This window comes from Pipistrellus kuhlii, unplaced genomic scaffold, assembly GCF_014108245.1.
Source record: "Pipistrellus kuhlii isolate mPipKuh1 unplaced genomic scaffold, mPipKuh1.p scaffold_m20_p_2, whole genome shotgun sequence".
NCBI lineage: Eukaryota > Metazoa > Chordata > Mammalia > Chiroptera > Vespertilionidae > Pipistrellus > Pipistrellus kuhlii.
In genome coordinates this window covers 131,451,255-131,471,559 of record NW_023425515.1, presented here as the reverse complement: position 1 = coordinate 131,471,559, position 20,305 = coordinate 131,451,255, and the positions used below count along the sequence as shown (strand labels likewise).

At 40.6% G+C, this 20,305-nt stretch overlaps 1 protein-coding gene across 5 annotated transcripts in view; it reads left to right on the top strand.

Moving 5' to 3' along the window:
* ZNF326 (zinc finger protein 326) overlaps positions 1-19,986 on the top strand; it is a 38,611-nt gene extending 18,625 nt beyond the window's left edge. For all 5 annotated transcript variants that reach the window (XM_036444012.2, XM_036444009.2, XM_036444007.2 and 2 more), the window contains 5 exons: positions 4,153-4,300; positions 5,705-5,804; positions 8,155-8,285; positions 11,211-11,306; positions 19,063-19,986. In XM_036444012.2, coding sequence (XP_036299905.1) covers positions 4,153-4,300; positions 5,705-5,804; positions 8,155-8,285; positions 11,211-11,306; positions 19,063-19,476 — 889 coding nt within the window. In that variant the 3' untranslated portion in view covers positions 19,477-19,986. The remainder of the gene's footprint in view (positions 1-4,152; positions 4,301-5,704; positions 5,805-8,154; positions 8,286-11,210; positions 11,307-19,062) is intronic.
* Positions 19,987-20,305: the final 319 nt, after the last annotated feature.

The window sequence follows — 20,305 nt, the reverse complement described above, 5'->3', positions numbered from 1 at the left end:
GTGTGTGTGTGTGTGTATATATGGAGAAATAACATATACATACACACATACATACATACATACATATTAGAGGCCCGATGCATGAAATTTGTGCACGGGGTGGGGTGTGTCCCTCAGCCCAGCCTGCACCCTCTCCAATCTGGGACCCCTCGGGATGTTCGACATCCCTCTCATAATCCAGGACTGCTGGCTCCCAACTACTCTCCTGTCTGCCTACCTGATTGCCCCTAACCGCTTCTGCCTGCCAGTTTGATCAACCCCTAACCACTCCCATGCCAGCCTGATTGATATCTAACTGCTCCCTACCAGCCTGTTTGCCCCCAACTTTCCTCCTCTGCCAGCCTGGTCACCCCTAACTGCTCTCCCCTGCAGGGTTGATTGCCTCCAACTACCCTCTCTTGCAGACCTGGTCCCTCTCAACTGCCCTTTCTTGCAGGCCTGGTGCCTCCCAGCTGCCCTCCCCTGCTGGCCATCTTGTGTCCACATAGGGGCAGGATCTTTGACCACATAGGGGCAGCCATATTGTGTGTTGGAGTGATGGTCAATCTGCATATTCTTTTATTAGATAGGATAGAGGCCTGGTGCATGGGTGGGGGCCAGCTGGGGATAAAAGTGTGTTGTTATCCAGCTGGTTTGCCCTGAAGGATGTCCCGGATCAGGGTGGGGGTTCCCTTGGGTTGTGGGGTGACCTGGGCGAGGAGCCTGTGTTGGTTTGTATCCTTGAGTGGAAGCCTTGGCTGGCCAGGGCAGGTGGAAAGCTTGGCTTCCTCCGTTGCCAGGGGCAACCCTAGCCTGTCCTCTCCAGTTCTGTGGTTGCTTCCGTTTTTCTTGGGATTTATCTTCTATAATTGAAATTTTGTATCCTTAAGTGGAGGCCTAGGCCGACCAGGGTGTGTGGAAAGTTTTGCTTCCTGTATTGCCAGGGAAACCCCAGCCTCTCAACTGCTCTCTGTGGCTGCAGCCATCTTGATTGGGGTTAATTTGCATACTCACTGATTGGCTGGTGGACACGGCTTGTGAGTGTAGCAGAGTGATGGTTGATTTACATATTACTCTTTTATTAGGTAGGATATATATACATATATACACATACACATACATACACATATACGTACATACACATACACACACACACATGCACACACACACACATACATATATATATCCTCACCCAAGGATATGTTTATTGATGTTAGAGAGGGGAAGGAATTGAGGGAGAGGGAGAGGGAGAGAAAGAGAAACATTAATTGGCTGCCTCCTGTACATGCCCTGTCTGGAAATTGAACCCGCAACCTTTTGCTGCCTCCAACTGAGCCACCTGGACAAGGCCATAGTAATCTTGTGTAGGAAAATTAAATTTTACGAAAAGAATAATAAATGAGTAGATACTAGCTTTTTTAGATATTGAAACAGAAAGCTATACTAGAAAAAGATAATCAGTGTAACTGAATTATTAACCTATAAGCAGATGTGTTATATGTAAGAATGTAATCTATACTAATTAGACCAGACATTCTTCTGGACAAAGCCAAGGTGGCATAGACTGATGCAGAGGTGGTTAGGCGTGATCAGGCTAGCATGGGGAAGCAGTTAGGGGGCGATAAGGCTGGCAGGGGAGGCAGTTAGAGAGCAATCAGGCTGGCAGGGGAGCAGTTAGGAACAATCAGGTAGGCAGGCAGGCAGAGGTTATTAGGGGCCCTGCAGTTGGACATCTCCTGAAGGGTCCTGGATTGGAGAGTGTGTAGGCTGGGCTGAGGGACAGCCCTTCCTCCCTCTCCTCCTCTCCTTCCCCCCCATATGAATTTCATGTACCCGGCCTCTAGTGTATATAGTGTATAATAAAGAAGATAACTGCAAATGAAAGGAGAATTGCTTGAACAACTGAACAATAGCAAGAAAAATAGTTTAGATCCTCTTCTTATACCAGCAAGGATGAATCCAGATTAATTAACCTAAAAAAATGGAAAATAATAGGAAACTAAAATGGAACATTTTAATCCTGCAAGGAGGTTTTGTTTTCTAAGCTTAAAAGTTTTATAATAAATTGCAAAAGTTTTTTTTTTTAACAAATTTTATTGATTTTTTTACAGAGAGGAAGAGAGAGGGATAGAGTTAGAAACATCAGTGAGAGAGAAGCATCGATCAGCTGCCTCCTGTACACTCCCTACTGGGGATGTGCCTGCAACCAAGGTACATGCTCTTGACCAGAATCGAACCCGGGACCCTTCAGTTCCCAAGCCGACGCTCTATCCATTGAGCTAAACCGGTTTCGGCAATAAATTGCAAAAGTTTTACAATAAATTACAGATTTGTTAAGATACAAATTTTAAACTTAAAAGGAAAACAAATAGACTTGGAAAATATAAACATGAAAAATGATTAATGTTTAAGTTAGATAAATATCACTAAACCAGAATTTTTTTAAAAAAACAAGGAAACAAGATGCCCAATACATAATTTGGTGAAAGAACAACAGCTATATAATAATTCTAGGGTAAATAAACTGGAAATTTAAATAATAATATAGCATTTTTATTAGCTAGGAAGAAATAATGTTGATTAACTGGGATACAGTCAAAAGACATAATTTTCTGGTGACTATATAATATAACTACTGGGAAGCAATTTATCAGTTTTTAAAAATGTCTTGAATTTTTTTATACTTTTTATCCCTCCAAGAAAATAACCTAAAAATGTAGACGACTTTAATCTGAAAAGATACTCATTACAGCATTATTTATAATAGCTCCAAAACCAGCAATAGCGTGTAACCAATCATATGTAAGGTTAAACACATCCCTTCATGACTCTTATGCCTTTGGTTATAAAGCCTGAAACAATATGCAGAAAATGCAGGCACAATAGAAAAATTCAGGGTGGGGCAAAACTAGGTTTACAGTTCATATGAACAATAATACCGTAATTAGACTAGTGGGCTGAAAGGTGTAAGCTAATTGAAACATTTAATGAAAACATACTATGTTCCAGATACTGTTAAAGTTATTAGTGGTTGAAACTAAATGATAGGACAGAGTAAGTGCTGTTCTAAAGGGTACTGAAGGCATTTTAACTTTTTTTGAGCCATAAGGAGCCAGTGAAGCTTTTTGAGCAGTAATGTGCTGTTGCCTCCTTTAGCAACAATAATCCTAATATATAAAAACTCTGGGTCTGTCACAATGACTGGAGGCTCGACCAGGCTAGCCCGTGCAGCAGGCTCTGGTGGGTGAGAACTTGTGGCAGCGGAGATAGGGACTGGGGAAGTGGGGCCAGCACTCACACTCACAACTGCACACATGCACAGACACACACAGCACCCACAGCCTTTTCTCCCTTTCTTTCCCTCCGCCTCTTAGCCTATCTCAGAATGAGGAAACAAAACAGACTGGGCCTGAAGAGGCCTCGATGGAAGGGAGAGTGAGTAGAGGGTGGAGTGGCCCCCACTGGCCTCACCCCCTCTAGCCTCGCCCCCTCTTATCCAGGAAAGAGGAAGAGGGAGGCAGGGAGGCCTAGAGGACTGGGCAAGATCAGGCTGGCAGAGGAGAGCAGTTGGGGATGAGATTAGGCCAGCAGGGGAGGGCAGTGGGGATGAGATTAGGCCAGCAGGGAAGGGCAGTTAGGGGTGATCAGGCAGGCAGGCAGGAGCCAGCGTTCTCAGATTGCAAGAGAGATGTCCGACTGCTATATTTCTGCTAAATCAGCAATCATTTATCTTCCAAAGGGTCCCTGATTGGAGAGGGTGCAGGCTGGGCTGAGGGAACACCCCTTCCCTCCCACCCCTCACCCCCATCCCTGCACGAATTTTGTGCACTGGGCCACTAGTCTATATAATAATAAAAGTGTAATATGCTAATTAGGCTGGATGAAGCCATAGTGGTGGGGGCTGAGACAGAGGCAGCCACCGCAGGGACGGGGTCCCTTGCATGAATTTTGTGCATTAGGCCTCTAAGTATATTTATAAAAGCCTAAGTGACCATTTGATTGGTTGCTATGATGGGCACTGACCACCAGGAGGCAGACGCTCAATGCATGAGTTACCCCTAGGTTGTCAGTGTGCTCCCACAGTGGGAGCTAAAATTAGTTTCATTGTTATCTTTATATGCACTCTGTAAGTAAATAAAATAATATATAAAGAAATACTTTTTTCCCTTCCAGAATGGCATTCACATGTTCATTTTGTAAATTTCGAACTTTTGAAGAAAAAGATATTGAACTTCATCTGGAAAGTTCTTCACACCAGGAAACATTAGATCATATTCAGAAACAAACTAAATTTGATAAAGTAGTTATGGAGTTTTTGCATGTAAGTAGCTGTTTTTAAAGTGAAAAGCACTTTATCTGAAATTTCAATTTCTTATTTTTTTTATAGTTCTTTCCCATATTATGTTTCTAAAATTTTAATTTACTTTTTACTTTGTTATTTTAAAATGAAACCGGAATTAGATGTTAATTCCTATTGTAAATATAATTTAGATTTGTTATTTGAGGGGACATTTTATATTTCCTAGAGTAATTTTTGGTACAGGTGTCTGAAAAAGAATTCCTTGAACAACTTAATGCTAAATCAGCTATCATCCATTGTGCTGAGTACGCTGATATTTTATTTGAGCCTCAGAACAACTCCTTTTTTATCATGAAAGATCATGCTCAGAACAATTTAATGACTCAGTAAGTAATAGAGTTTTAATTCAGAGCCAGAGAGCCAGGTGTCTGTTTAGTGCCCTTTGTAATATGAGTGTGTGGTCATCAGTTCAACAATTTTTCTTGAATATTTATGAAATGTGCTGTGTAGGCACTGAAGACCCAGACACTACCCTCATTGAATAGACAACAGTTGGAAATAGAACACACTCATACACATGTTAAGTGGGAGGGCCAAGAATGATAGTATGTGCAGAAGGGATTTGGAGTAAGGGAGGATAGTTGGATTCAGGGATGCTTAAGGAAGGTGCTAGAGCTGGACTGCTAATTGTACATACAGTTAATTTGGGCAGAAGAGATAGACTTGTTAGAAGGCTAGAAATACAATGATCACTCCTATATCCTTACAGAATTGTGTCCCTTAATTATAATTTTTTTGTAATTCATTCCTTAACTGGTTCTTGTCATTTAGGACTTAAGTGTTCATCTGCTCAGAGAAAACCTCTCTCGCTCTCTCTCTCTCTCTCTCTCTCTCTCTCTATATATATATATATATATATATACACATACATATGTGTGTGTATATATATATATAATTTGGAAAATATATATTTTAATTCATTTCAAAGAGGAAGGGAGAGGGAGAGAGAAATACTATAGTATATAGAAATATCAATGATGAGAGAGAATTATTGATTGGCTGCTTCCTGCCCCTCCCCTACTGGGAATTAAGCCTGCAACTGGGGCATGTGCCCCACCTGGGAATCTATCCATCACCTACTGGTTCATAGTTTTGACGCTCAACCACTCTCCAGGCCAGAGAAACCTTGACTTGTCTGCTCTCTCTGATTTCTCTTACTCTATCTTCCTAGAATATGTTTGAAAAGTGAATGCTTTTTATAGTTTATTGGTACATTATGATAATTTTTTCAACTAAATTGTAAGCTTCTTGAGAACATATACTAGTTCTTATATAACACATACTGTTTCATAGGCCAAGCATGGTGCTGAGCATATGCTAAATGCTCACTGATAATTTTTGAATTATTTCTATTTTGTTTTCTAGGAATGTATGGTGAATAAATTCAAGAAAACATCTATTCGTAAGCAACAGACAAATAATCAAACAGAAGCAGTCAAAATAATTGAAAAAGATGTTATGGAAGGTAAGTAAACAAATTGCTTTAGAAAATTTACATGTGTATTTTACACTGTAACCTATTTCTATGTAAATGATGCCCACTAGAGTGATACAGTACATAGTTATGTTTGATAGCACTGAGTGGGTTATAAGAAATGAACTTTGACTTCCTGTTTTCATGTTCACAAATTTATCACTTCCTACCCTTGTGGCCTTCACATCAGTTTTAGAGGAAAAATCAGCTTTACTTCTAAATAGAAGTTCTGCCATCTGCCCTGTCTTTCTTATCCATATCATTTCCTTAAGGACTTTTCCTCTCCTGTTTTCCCTTTTCTCTTTTAATTCCCTCCCTGAAGCCTATTCTTATCTTAAAAAAAAAAAAAAAAAAAAAAAAAAAAAAAGCCAAAGGAGCAGAGGAAAACAAAAACGAACTCTTGTTCACCTAAAATCCACCTTTCTCTTTAAACAGCCAAGTCCACACTGGTCTCTATTTCTTCACTTCCCATTTATTGCTTTACTTATAGTAGATAATTTTCTGCTACTATTAGTTGACTGAAACTGCCCTGACAGAGGTTACCAACTTCAATAGATTGTTTTGAATCATTATCTTACTTCTGTAACTTTTCCACTGATAACTATTCTATGTGAATCCATTTCCTCCCTTGGTTTCTCTGATATCTCATGGCCTTGATGTTCTCTATATTCCCTTGTCACTTTTACTTTGTATGCTCCTCTTTGTGTATCAGGCTTTTAGAAGTCAGTATTTCCTCCGAAACTGGTTTGGCTCAGTGGATAGAGCATCAGCCTGCTGACTGAAGGGTCCCGAGTTCGATTCCGGTCAAGGGCATGTACATTGGTTGTGGGCACATCCCCAGTTAGGGGTGTGCAAGAGGCAGCTGATAGATGTTTCTCTCTCATTGATGTTTCTAACTCTCTATCCCTCTCTCTTCCTTTTTGTAAAAAATCAATAAAATATGTTTTAAAAGAAAAAGAAGTCAGTATTTCCCAGTATTCTGTCATTTGTCCCATTATTATCTCTATTTCTTCCTATATTATTTACAGCGCTTAAATTAACACTTTTGTTAATTACTTATGCATCTATTGCACAGATCTCACTTTGGAACTCTAACGTTATACATCCAACTGCCTATTCACATTTCTTCAGCAGTTCCACTAAATCAACATATCCAAAAACTCTGACCTATCTTTGAGCATCCTCCAGCCCATGAAGAAAACAAAACAAATACTCTACAAATACCTCCTTCATTATGTTGGAAAGTGATCCTCCCATCAAAGCCAGAAATATGAAGTTAAAACCTGAGTGCTTACTGTGATTTGATTCTATCTGTAGCACTGTGATCTTTAGGTTCCATCTTTTAAATGTCTACTAAGTCTGTTTATCTCCTCTTTAAATAATGCATTTATTCAAATCTTTGTGTGCTCTTTTGACAATTATAGTATTTTGTTAACTAGTTTTCTTACTTCCAGTCTTTTTGACCTCTAATTCTACTATATTGCATCATTACTTAAAGAATTTTCAGTGGTTCCCCCATTCAGAATAAAATTCAAATTCTGAAGCATGGCACAAAAGGCTCTCCATGGTCTAGGTCGGTGGTCAGCAAACTCATTAGTCAATAGAGCCAAATATCAACAGTAAAACAAATGAAATTTCTTTTGAGAGTCAAATATTTTAAATTTAAACTTCTTCTAACACCACTTCTTCAAAATAGACTTGCCTAGGCCATGGTATTTTGTTTAAGAGCCACCCTCGGGCTAATGAGCCGCATGTGGCTCACGAGCCACAGTTTGCCGATCACGGGTTTAGGCCTTTCTCTTTTTCTCTGTTCTCATCTTCTGTCTTTTCTTTATACTCTGAGCCCCAGAATCACTTACAGTTCCCAGAAGGAGCCATTTTTCTCTTAAACCTACCCCTTACATATATTTATATATTTACCTGTAATAAATATCAATTAGTATTTTCAAGGCCCAACATATTTTGTTCCTCATGAATCCAATTTTGATATCTTTTCCCTTAGTCCTAGCCACCCACATTCATAATCATGAAAATTCTTATTTTACCAAAAAATCACATTTTTTTTTAAATATTTTCTTTTTGGGATGAATGTATAAGCTTCAGACCATAATTATATAACATGACTAAGAAATAAAATGTAATTATACTGTATAATTTTAGTCTTTTGTCTTTTATGTGCAGATTTATGAGATATATAGAAAAACTCAACATTAACTATATACTCCAATCCTACTAGTATTTTTGGAAGGAGTATAAATAATGATGGAAACAAAATAAAACTTGATTTGTCTGAAATAAAAATATACGAATCATTTCTTATTATTTATTGGATTTTTTGTAGGTGTCTCTGCAGATGATCACATGATGAAAGTAGAGACTGTTCACTGCAGTGCTTGTAGTATGTATATCCCTGCTTTATATAGCTCAGTTCAACAACACTTAAAGTCTCCTGATCATATCAAAGGAAAGCAGGTAAGTTTGCTTCTATCCTAGCATCTATCCTAATGAAGTCTTTATATCATTCTTCAAGCCCTTATTCTATAAAGGCTGTTGTGTACAATCCTGATAATCTCACCTGTGAATTACTGTAAAGATAGCTAGAGAGAGGCAATATGAACAGTAGTTGAATTGTGGACTCTGGATCAAGACATTTTGGGTTTGAATTATGGTTCAAGACATACATGTAAATTAAATTTTTTAAAATTTATTTTATTGACTTTACAGAGAGGAAGGAAGAGGGATAGAGAATTAGAAACATTGATCAGCTGCCTCCTGCACATCCCCTAATGGGGAAGTGCCCACAACCAAGGTACATGACCTTGACTGGAATCAAACCTGGGACCCTTGAGTCCGCAGGCCGATGCTCTATCCACTGAGCCAAACCAGTTAGGGCCATGTAAATTAATTTTAACTTTTTTTATGTGTAAAGTGAGAATGAATAAATCATCCTACTTTTATGTGACTATTTAAAAACTAAAGGCCTGGTACATGAAATTAGTGCACTCAGGGGTGGGGAGGGTCCCTCAGCCCGGCTTGCTAGAGGGTGCAGACCAGGCCAAGGGACCCTACCAGTGCAGGATCGGGGCCAGGGAGAGATGCAGGAGGTTGGCCAGTCCAGGAGGGAACGCAGGAGGGCTCAAGGGCATGTCCGGCCTGTCTTGCTCACTCCCCAGCAGCAAGTTAACCTACTGATTGGAGCGTCTGCCCCCCTGGTGGTCAGTACATGACATAGCGACTGGTCGACTGTTCCCTGGTGGTCAGTGCATGTCATAGCCAGCAGTTAAGTGGCCTTGGCATATCATTAGCATATTACACTTTGATTGGTTGAATGGCCAGTCAGACAACCAGACACTTAGCATATTAGGCTATTATTATATAGGATTAGGTTAATGACAATATAAAAGGCACTTAAAATAGTGCTTGGCACATAATAGGCATTCAGGAAATCATAGCTGTTATTGAATTGTTCCCCCCCCCCCTTTTTTTTTTTTTACTTTTTTAAGTTGATACAAAATGATTGTGTGTGTGTGTGTGTGTATTGTGTGTGTGTGTTTTAGAACAGAAAAGGAAGGAATTATTTGATTATAACATTTTTCTGTAGTTAGGAAAAGTGAAAGTAAAAAGTAGGATTATCAATCACTATCTATTCTTACAATTTTTTAGAAGAATTTACAAAAATATTCTAGAAGAGCCGAAACCAGTTTGGCTCAGTGGTAGAGCGTTGGTCTGCAGACTGAAAGGTCCCAGGTTCGATTCCGGTCAAGGGCATGCACCCAAGTTGCGGCACATCCCCAGTAGGGGGTGTGCAAAAGGCAGCTGGTCGATGTTTCTCTCTCATCGATGTTTCTAGCTCTCTCTATCTCCCTCTTCCTCTCTGTAAAAAATCAATAAAATATATTTAAAAAAATATTCTAGAAGAATTTTTTTTGTTAGCATATTTTTGCTTCTATATTGGTTGCTTTTATTTAGTCCATTTTATTTCAAGTAAAAATGTTTATATTGTGCACAATTTGAAAGGCAAATTAAAAAATGTAAATATTAAAGTTTTTAAAAAAAATTGATTTGAGAGAGAGAAAGGAGGAGAGACAGTGAGATACAGGGGAGGGAGGGAGAAAAACTGATTTGTTGTTTCACTTATTTATGTATGTATTGGTTGATTTAAAAAAAAATAATATTTATTGATTCAGAGAGGAAGGGAAAGGAAAGGGAGAGAGAGATAGAAACATCAGTGATGAGAGAGAACCATTAATTGGTTGCCTCCTGCACACCACAACCCTGAATGTGCCCTTGACCAGAATTGAACCCAGAACACTTAGTCTGCAGGCTGATGCCCTATCCACTGAGCCAAACCAGCTAGAGCTATTGGTTGATTCTTATATGCTCTGACTGGGCATCAAACCCCACAAACTTGTCATATTGAATGATACTCATTTTAAATAGAACATGTTTAGTTTTCAAATTCATATTTTGTATTAAAGTGAATTTCATTTAACTCAAACTTTTTCAGACTTTTTTAAAGCTACTTTGAGCACATATTTTAAAAATCTTAGTCTTTCTCTTTTGATATTCCTTTGACACTTTTTTGAAACTAGACATTGCATAAATTACCTTTTCTCCCTTATGTAAAACTAAAGGCCTGGTGCACAAAATTTATGTACTTGAGGGGGGGTTCCTTTAGCCTGGCCTACACCCTCTTGCAGTCTGGGAGCTCTCAGGGGATGCTCAGGCCTAAGCTGTCAGTCAGACATCCTTAGCGCTACTGTGGAAGGGGAGAGGCTCCCGCCACCGCCTTTGTGCTCACCAGCCTTGAGCTTGGCTTCTGGCTGAGCAGCATTCCCCTGTGGGAGTGCACAGACCACCAAAGGGAAATTGTTTTTTTTTTTTTTAAGGGGGCAACTCTTGCTTGAGCATCTGCCTGCTAGTGGTCAGTGCATATCATACTGACTGGTTCCGTTATTCAGTAGATTTGCATTTTAGCCTTTTATTATATAGGATAGGATAGGATAGTCTTATGATAGTTATAGCTCAGAGATAAAGTAGTTACTCTAGCTCAAAACTTATTCTTTCTTTCTCTAGCATGAAAATTAATAGTTGGAGTAGTTGGCACTGGGCTAGGTGGAGGTAGAATAAAAAGGAGGGAAAGCAATTGTTTAGAATACCTAGAATACCTATATGCTGACTGGGTGTGTGTTATTGAAGCTTATCTGCTCATTGACTCTTCATTGTTTTAATCCATAGAATATTTATGTGTGGTCACAGTAACTTACTTCTTTATTTGCCAGAAAGTAAATCATTTAAATCTAACAATTTGAGCATACAATGTTACTTTAATATGGAAATATTTTTTTATGACATGACTTTCAAGTACTTAAAGAAAGTGTATTCTACTTTTTATAGGTTTATAAGGAACAAATCAAAAGAGAGAGTGTCTTGACTGCTACAAGCATTTTGAATAATCCAATAGTGAAGGCGCGATATGAACGTTTTGTCAAGGTAAGATGTTAGGGTATCAGCTCTTTAGTTTATATTGTAGTATTATAATAATTAAATGGCGATAGTAACTCTTTATTATATTTAAATATAGTACAACATTAGAAAGAGTTGGTCTTAATATCTCACATATATGTAAAACATCTGTTTTTCCTAATTGTTATGGTTTGTGTCAGGAGAGAGCCATAAGCCATTTTTTTCCTTAACCCCTTCCTAGCTCTGGATCATTTGAGAAGTGCACAGGAGTTTGATAAGAAGATCACAATGTCAGCTTTATTCTCCATTTTTAGAAAATAGTTGACTTGAATATGTTTTAGATAGGTAGTTATGTGAATCTTCCAGTATTTCATTACTAAATTACACAGGCTTATGTCTACTGGGGTTCTTGTCCCAGAATTATGAAAAGTTCAGCAATCTGGAGAAAGGTTTTGCATAGATGATTAAAGAGTCCGGAGACGAAAGATACTTTTGAAAGGCATTGGGGGTCAGAGGAGCTTCAGCCAAAGGAGCTAAGGACTCTCCTTGTCCCAGGCCCCCTTGCTCTTTATTAACACAATTTGTCCTAAGGCAAGGTGGAGATAATACACTTCAAAGGGTAGGGTACAGAAGTATTGTCAGATTGGGGAATAGCCTACAGCTGTTCAGGTGTTTGACCAAGGAGGCAATAACATGTAGATTAAGATGCCCTGAACTGTCTGGCAGCAAACAATCATCCTATTCAGGTTTGGGGGAAGTGCCTTTCCAGCTGTTCAAACAAGTAATTACATATGTGACTCAGCTCTTTGTTGAGCCCCCAAGTTTTATCAACCTTTTTATAGAACTGTTGAATTATGACATGCTGGAATTGGCTCCCAGCAATGTTCATCTACCTCTGTTACTGATTTTAGGTGGATAGCAACAGCTTTCCCCTAGTTTATCATGTGACATAGAATAGAATAGAATGCATTCTTTCTATTACTAGGAAGACCCAAAAGAAGGGACCCAGAAGGGATTGAGTTGTGCACGTCCAGTTTCTTCCAAGTATACTAGTTCGATAAGTAATTCCTCTTCCTTGGATGAAGTTAGAGGGGAAGCAGGAGATCATCTGTGTTATTTCAGAAAAACCCTCCCTCATGGAATCAGGAGGCCAGGAGAAAGGTTTGCCCCTAATGTCAGGAAACTCACTTGTGAACAATTAGATATATCTGGCCCACTGCTGCTCACAATTTTTGCCCTATAGTACTGAGGAATATTCTCATCACATAAAATCCTTTACATATTATGGACACTTATAATACAAACAGTAACTTAATTACTCATTAAACTAGAGGACCGATGCATGAAATTCGTGCACAGGGGTGTGGGGATGGGTTGGGGTGGGGAGAGGGAGTGGTGGTGTCCCTCAGCCTAGCCTGCACCCTCTCCAATCTGGGACATCCCTTTCACAGTCCAGGACTGCTGGCTCCCAACTGCTTGCCTGCCTGCCTTCCTGATTGCCCCTAACTGCTTCTGCCTGCCAGCCTGATCACCCCCTAATCACTCCCATGCCAGCCTGATTGATGTCTAACTGCTCTCTGCCAGCCTATTTGCCCCCAACTTCCCTCTGCCAGCCTGGGCACCCCTAACTGCCCTCCCCTGCAGGGTTGATCACCCCCAACTGCCCTCCCTTGCAGGCCTGGTGCCTCCCAACAGTCCTCCATTGCTTGCCTGATCACCCACAGCTACCCTCCTTTGCAGGCCTAGTCCTTCCCAACTGCCCTCCCCTGCTGGCCATCTTGTGGTGGCCATCTTGTGTCCACATGGGGACAGTCATCTTTGACCACATGGGGTCAGCCATCTTGTGTGTTGGAGTGATAGTCAATCTGCATATTACTCTTTTATTAAATAGGATAGAGGCTTGGTGCACAGGTGGGGGCCGGCTGATTTGCCCTGAAGGGTGTCCCGGATCAGGATGGGTGTTCCCTTGGGGTGTGGGTTGGCCTGGGCAAGGGGCCTGTGGTGGTTTGCAGGCCAGGCACGGCCCCCAGCGACCTAAGTGGAGGCCCTGATATCTGGAATTTGTCTTGTACAATTGAAACTTTATAGCTTGGAGTGGAGCCAAGCCTTCTGCTTGCTCTGTGGCTGCCACCATTTCTGTTTGGATTTGATTACAGCCTATAATTGAAACTTTGTTGCCTTGAGTGGAGGCTTAGGCCGGCTAGGGCAGGTGGAAAGCTTGGCTTCTTCCATTGCCTGTCAAACCCAAGCCTCCCTCCTGCTCTCTGGCCACAGCCATCTTGGTTGGGGTTAATTTGCATACTTGCTCTGATTGGCTGGTGGGCATGGCTTGTGAGTTTAATGAAGGTATGGTCAGTTTGCATATTATTCTTTTATTAGATAAGATAATAGAAATACATATTAGATTTTCATTTTTGAGTATTTTTTATTTTGTTAATCCTCACCAGAGAATATTTTTTCCATTAATTTATTTTTATTTTTATTTTTTTAGAAAGAGTGGAAGGGGATGGGGGATGAAAGAGAGATAAGAGATAGAGATAGAGATAGAGAGGTAGAGGGAGGGAGGGAGGGAGGGAGGGAGGGAGGGAGGGAGGGAGGGAGGGAGAGAGAGAGAGAGAGAGAGAGAGAGAGAGAGAGAAAGAAATATCAATGTGTCACATAGTTTGGTTGTCCCCTGGATGCACCCCAATGGGCAGGGGATCGAACCTGCAAACCAGGTATGTGCCCTTGAAGAGTTGAACCTGAGACCTTCCATGCACAGGTCAGTGCTCCAACCACTGATCATCACTTGTCAGGGATAGTTTTTGAGTGTTTATAAAAATAGCTAGAGGCCCGGTGCACAAATTCATGCATGGGAGGTTGTGTTGTGGGGGAGGGACGATGGGAGGTTGGTCAGCCAGGGTGGAAAGGGACCATGGGAGATTGACCGGCCAGGGTTGGGGAGGGACTGTGGGAGGTTGGACGGCAGGCAGAGGGGCTGCAGGTGTTTGGCTGGCCAGGGGATGGACTGTGGGAGGTTGGCTGTGGGAGTGCACTGACCACCAGGGGGCAGAGCCTGCATTGAGCATCTGCCCCCTGGTAGTGTGTGTCGTAGTAACTGTCATAAAGTTTGCTTAAGCTTTATATACACACACACACACACACACACACACACACACACACACACACCGTATTTTTCGGACCATAAGACGCACTTTCCCCCCCCCAGAAGTGGGGGGAAAAAGTCCCTGTGTCTTATGGTCCAAATATAGCCTACACATATACTTTAAAAAAAAAAGTTTTTTTACTTGCCTGGCTCTGTGTAGTCTCTGTGTGCTTGCCCGGCTCTAAAATGGTTCTAAATGCTGCTGTTTACTTTACAGGGTTGATTACATGTGTTTATGACTGTGATGTTGGGTTTTAATGCACATAAAATATTTTAGGACACTATTTGTTTCAGAATCTTTTTTTCTTCATTTCCCTTCTCTAAAAACTGGTGTGTCTTATGGTCCGGTGCGTCTTATGGTCCGAAAAATACGGGGTGTGTGTGTGTGTGTGTGTGTGTGTGTGTGTGTGTGTATATATATATATATATATATATATATATATATATATTTTTTTTTTTTTTTAAATCATCCTACACTGAAAAAGTTATGTTGAAGATTTATGAAAGGTTCTTGTTTACATTAGTAACTAAATCTTTATAAATTAAAGAAGTTTTATTTATTTGGCTGTTGTGGTGCTTACAATCAATGGGACCAGGGGCAGGTAGTTGGCTCCAGTTCAATGCCAAGGTATCCCCAGTTTGTTGTGTGGTGAAGAAGGAAACTTGATTCAATGCAATTCAGCTTAATTGTGATGCACATAGTTGTGAAAACCTCAGAGCTGAGGCAGCCAGGGTGTAGGTTCTTCTCTACCTAGGCAACTCTGTTCTGCTCATATTCATCTACTGTTCTGTGCCAGTCTGCTCTGGCCTGCACTGGCCTGCTCTGGTCCACTCCAGTGAGACATCTTTGGTATTTCAGCTCAACCAGGGAGATACATATTATATATTCATTCTTAGATAGAAAGGGGAAGTGCTCTCTCAGAATCCAAGGAGCTGGCTTGTATAGACAGAAGCTCCTGCCCCTGGTCCCTCATGCAGATGTGGACTCCAAATCCTCACAGTTTGATTGGTCTAAAAGGCACTGTTCTGACTGATCATAATAGAGTTGCATAGCTTCAGTTGGATAGGGAAAGCCTCAGTCCTGTTGGTTGAAATAAGATTCCAGGAATTCCTTTAAAAGGATTGGCACAGGTGGCAGGAGCAATGTATACAGGCAATTTAGTGCAGGCTTCTCCCCAAAGTGCAGTTTGTATGACATTCTCCTGTGTAGAAATGGCTGCTAGGCTCTGTTGTTATTTATTTGTTTTTTTAATTTGAGCCTAGTTAGCCACCAGAAGCCCTTCTTGGTAGTTGTTTTCTTTCTCAGGGTTTACAATGCTTAATAACCATTAAGTTATCCTTCAACCAAGAGCCTTCCAAGTTGAGTAAATCTTAGTTCTTTTGGTTTATTCCTTAGGGGCTTGTTTTCAGATTTGTTAACCATATTTGTCATTGTTTACTACATTCTTTTATTTTTATTGATTTTTTTTAGAGAGAGAGAAACATCAGTTTTGTTGTTCCACTTATTTATGCACTCGTTAGTTGATTCTAATATGTGTCCTGACCAGGAATCAAACCAGAAACCTTGGTGTTTCGGGATGATGCTCTAACCAAGTAAATTACCCAGTCTGGCTTTTACTGCATGTTTGACACCACTTTTAAAAAGCCATGCAGCACTGATTGAAATCCAAGTTTTTGGGACATATGGCATCAAAAAGATAGGAACTAAATTAGGAAAAATTAGACTTTTATCCTTGCTATATCATAAACTTGGTAAGTTAATGGTTTCTATTGATGTATGAAAATAATTTTTAAAGAGAGAACACAAATTAGAATTTCTACATAGGGTTTTCAAGCTATACTTTAGAATCAGTTCAAGGAAAAAAGAGACATCACTGGTGAGAGTGTCTTGCTCATGGACCTATTTTGGAGAAAGTCCCTGAACTGAGGAGAACTCAAGATCCTTTACTCTGAATGTGATCTATGGACCAGCAGTATTGGAATTAACCCTGGAGCTCATTAGAATTGCACTTTCATTTTTAGTTAATGTCCAGGCCTATTGAATAAGGATCTTCATTTTCACAAGATTTCAGTTGATTCATTTGCATTAAAATTCAAGAAGCACAGATGTCATATTGCTCAATGATTTTCCTTTGTTTTGCATTTCTGTCTACTTTATTTCCTTTTGTCATTCCCCAGAATATCCTCTGTTTGTAGTCAGCTCTGGTCATGGCTTAAAACTCTTACTTCCAGGTGCTCTCAGTCTGACAAAATACCCTTTTTAATTTTTACCCCATGAAGATATCACTTCATCAGTTTCTTTCAGTTCTTCAGTTGTGTCTTGTTCTCTTCACTCCCTGGCCTGAGCCACACCAGCACATCAGTTATTTAAATAAAAATACTAAAATACAATTGTGTCTATGAATGTTTAGTGAATTAAAGATTTATCCATTTTTTTAAGGAAAAATAGATAGATTAGCCGAAACCAGTTTGACTCAGTGGTCTGCGGACTGAAGGGTCCCAGGTTCGATTCCAGTCAAGGGGCATGTACTTTGGTTGCGGGCACATCCCCAGGGGGGCGGTGTGCAGGAGGCAGCTGGTCGATGTCTCTCTCATATCGATGTTTCTGGCTGTCTATCCTCTCTTCCTCTCTGTAAAAAATCAATAAAATATATATATTTTTTAAAAAACAAAATAGATTATTTTCATTTGCATTTTCAAAAACATTTTAAGCTATATAAACTTGTTATTGCTTTCTTTTTAAATACTTTTTTATTCATTTTTTAGAGAGAGGAAAGGAGAGGGGGAGAGAGGGAAACATTGATGAGAAACATCAATTTGCTGCCTCCTGCACTCCCCCTGCTGGGGATCGAGTCCACAACTTGGTTATATATCCTGACTGGGAACTGAACTGGTAATTCTTGGTGCATGGGATGATACTCAACCAACTGAACCACTCCAATTAGGCTCATTTGTTTTTAAAGATCTTCTGCAACAGCAGTACATTGACTACTAGTATAATTAAGTAGAAGATAACTATCTGAAAAAAATATTTTTATTGATTTCAGAGAGGGGAGAGTGAGGGAGAGAGGTAGAGATGAGAGAGAATTATTGATTAGCTGCCTCCTCTGCACATCTTACTGCAGATGAGCCCATAACATGGGCATGTGTCCTTGACTAAAATCAACCCAGAACCCTTCAGTATGCAGGCCAACACTGTTTACTGAGCCAAACTAACTAGGGCAGAAGTTAGATATTTTACTTCATCTACTTAGTTTCTACAAAAACCCATGTATTTGTCTTTGTTCTATACACATAGAAAATTTTAGAAATTCAGTTAAAAAAAATAGGACTTTAAGCCTTCCAGTTTATCAGTATGAAGTAATGACTTCAGAAATGGATATATTCACTTTGGCATGAATAGGTACTCAATAGATATTTAGTGGTTTTGTCACCTATATAAAAAGCCAGCAACTGTAATGACATGAATAACTGGTTGCTATGATGCCCACTGCACCCAGTGAACTGGCTGATCAAGAGGTGGGGCTGGTCAGCCAGCCCCCCCATGGCCCCTTGCCCCATCAGGCCCTACCCCGATCGGCCTCTCCCACCCCAATTGAGGGTGGGGTAGCTGGCCAATCCGCCCCTGTGGCCCTTCCCCTCTGGCTGGCCCTGCCCCTGATCGCGGTTCCACTCTGATCAGCCCTCAGCCCCTTCCCACAGCTGGCCCTGCCTCTGATTATAGCCCTTACCCCAATAGGGGATGGGGCTGGCCAGCCAACCTCCTGCAGCTCTTTCCCCTGGCCAGCCCCACCCCAGATGGGCCTCAACCTCCTAAATCAGGGGCAGGGCTGGTGGCCAGCCACCTGCAGCCTTCCTCCTGGCTGTCGCTGGCCCTGATGGGCTCCGCCACTCCGATTGGCCCGTGGCTCCTCCCCCAGCCAGCTCCACTCCCGATCATCCCCCCTACTCCGATCAGGAGCAGGGCCTACTGGCCAACCACTCACGGCCCCTACCCGAGGCTGCTGGCCTCTGATCGGCCTCCCCCCACCCCATTCAGAGGCAAAATCAGCCAGTCATGGGGAAAGGCTGTGGACAGTGGGCCACACCCCCAGTTGGCCACCCCACCCGAATCATAGGCGGGGCCTGCCTGCCAATTGCCTGAGGCCCTTCCACCCAGCTGGTCCACACTGTTTGGGCCCAATTGGGGCTGGCTGGCCAGCTGGCCAACCTCCCACTGTCTCTTTATCCCGACAAGTCCGGCCTCAATCTGTTCCAATTGGTTTTGAGCTGGCTGGATCCCACCTGTGCACGAATTCATGCATTGGGCCTCTAGTGTTAAAATAGGGGTGTCGAACTCAATCAGAGAAGGGGCCAAAATCTAAAATCCAGCCTAAATCGCGGGCCGAATGGTTTACTGAACAGTCATAAACTGACAATGTTAACCAGAAATGTGAATTTAAAATGAGTGGAACAATCTTTTCCTTAACAGTGCTGTTAACCAACTCACATGCTATCAAGGATTTGGCCCACGGGCCTTGTGTTTGACATGTGTGTGTTAAAATATAAAGCTTTAAAAGTATTTTGATGATACAGTATATAAAAATTTCAATGATATGAAGTGTACCAATTTTAAAAGTTATTTCTCATGTTTTTTAGGGTGAGAATCCTTTTAAAATTCAAGATCATTCTCAAGATCAGCAAATAGAAGGAGATGAAGAGGAGGAAGAAAAGATTGGTGAACATATTGAAGAGGAGGAAGAAGAGGAGGAAGAAGAGGAAGTGGGAGAAGTGGAGGGAGTAGAGGAAGTGGAGGCAGTAGAGCAAGTAGAGGGTGTAGAGGAAGCAGAGGGTGTAGAGGAAGCAGAGGGTATAGAGGAAGCAGAGGAAGTGGGGGAAGTAGAGGAAGCGGGGGAAGTAGAGGAAGCGGGGAGAGAAGGTGAAGGAATAGAGGGAGAGGGAGAGGGAGACACTGAGGGGACGGGGGAAGGAGTGGGAGTGGAGGAAGGAGGGAAAGAAGCAGCAAAAGAAGAGCATGTCAGCCTCCCTGCTGACCAACCAGAAAAAAATTAAATATAAGGTATTAGATATAAAAGAAGCTTTAAATTTCTGTTCTAATGTGGAAAAGGGTAAGAATTTTAATAGTTTAAAACATGAGAGTTAACACCCATGTTGCATGCATTCCACACATTAAAATTTTATTTTATATAATTTTTAAATGTTTGGCATTTGTTTTAATAAAATGAAGGTATTAGTTTAGTTTTTATAGTTATCCAACTTAGATTCGATAAATTGTATAATTTGTAAGCTTAATTTTTATTACTTTATTGGTGTTAGGATAACAGATATGCATTGTTAGTATATCTATTCTAATCATTTGAACTTAAATGCTGCTCTTGGGAGTATATATTCAAGTGTGCATTAATGTTTTGAATACTTACCCTGGAAGAGATTTAATTGGGCAAGTATTTTGTGCTCTGTGTATTTTTTTACGGCATTGAACATTGAATAGTAATTTGCGTTAAGATACGCTTCAAGGCTTTTTGTGACCATGTTTCCCTTTGTAGTAATAAAATGTTTTTTTTACAAAAATTCTACCTGGATTAGCAATTTTACATGAAACAGTTCAGCAATTAGATGAGTATTTAAAATCAGGATTTGCCTAATGCATGAGTTCAGCTCACAGGTATTTTAAGATGATTGAGAAGACTTGAATTACAGAAAAAATTTACCTCAATCATATTTTAAAATGTATTACTAAATATTTTTTAATATGTCAAGTAGAGGTCATTCTATAACTTACCTATTTATACTTGCTTTAATTAATTTCATTTCTTGGTGCCTGTGTCAAATCTTGAAATCTTTTTGAAAATACATTTGAATACAAGTATAATTTGGTTAA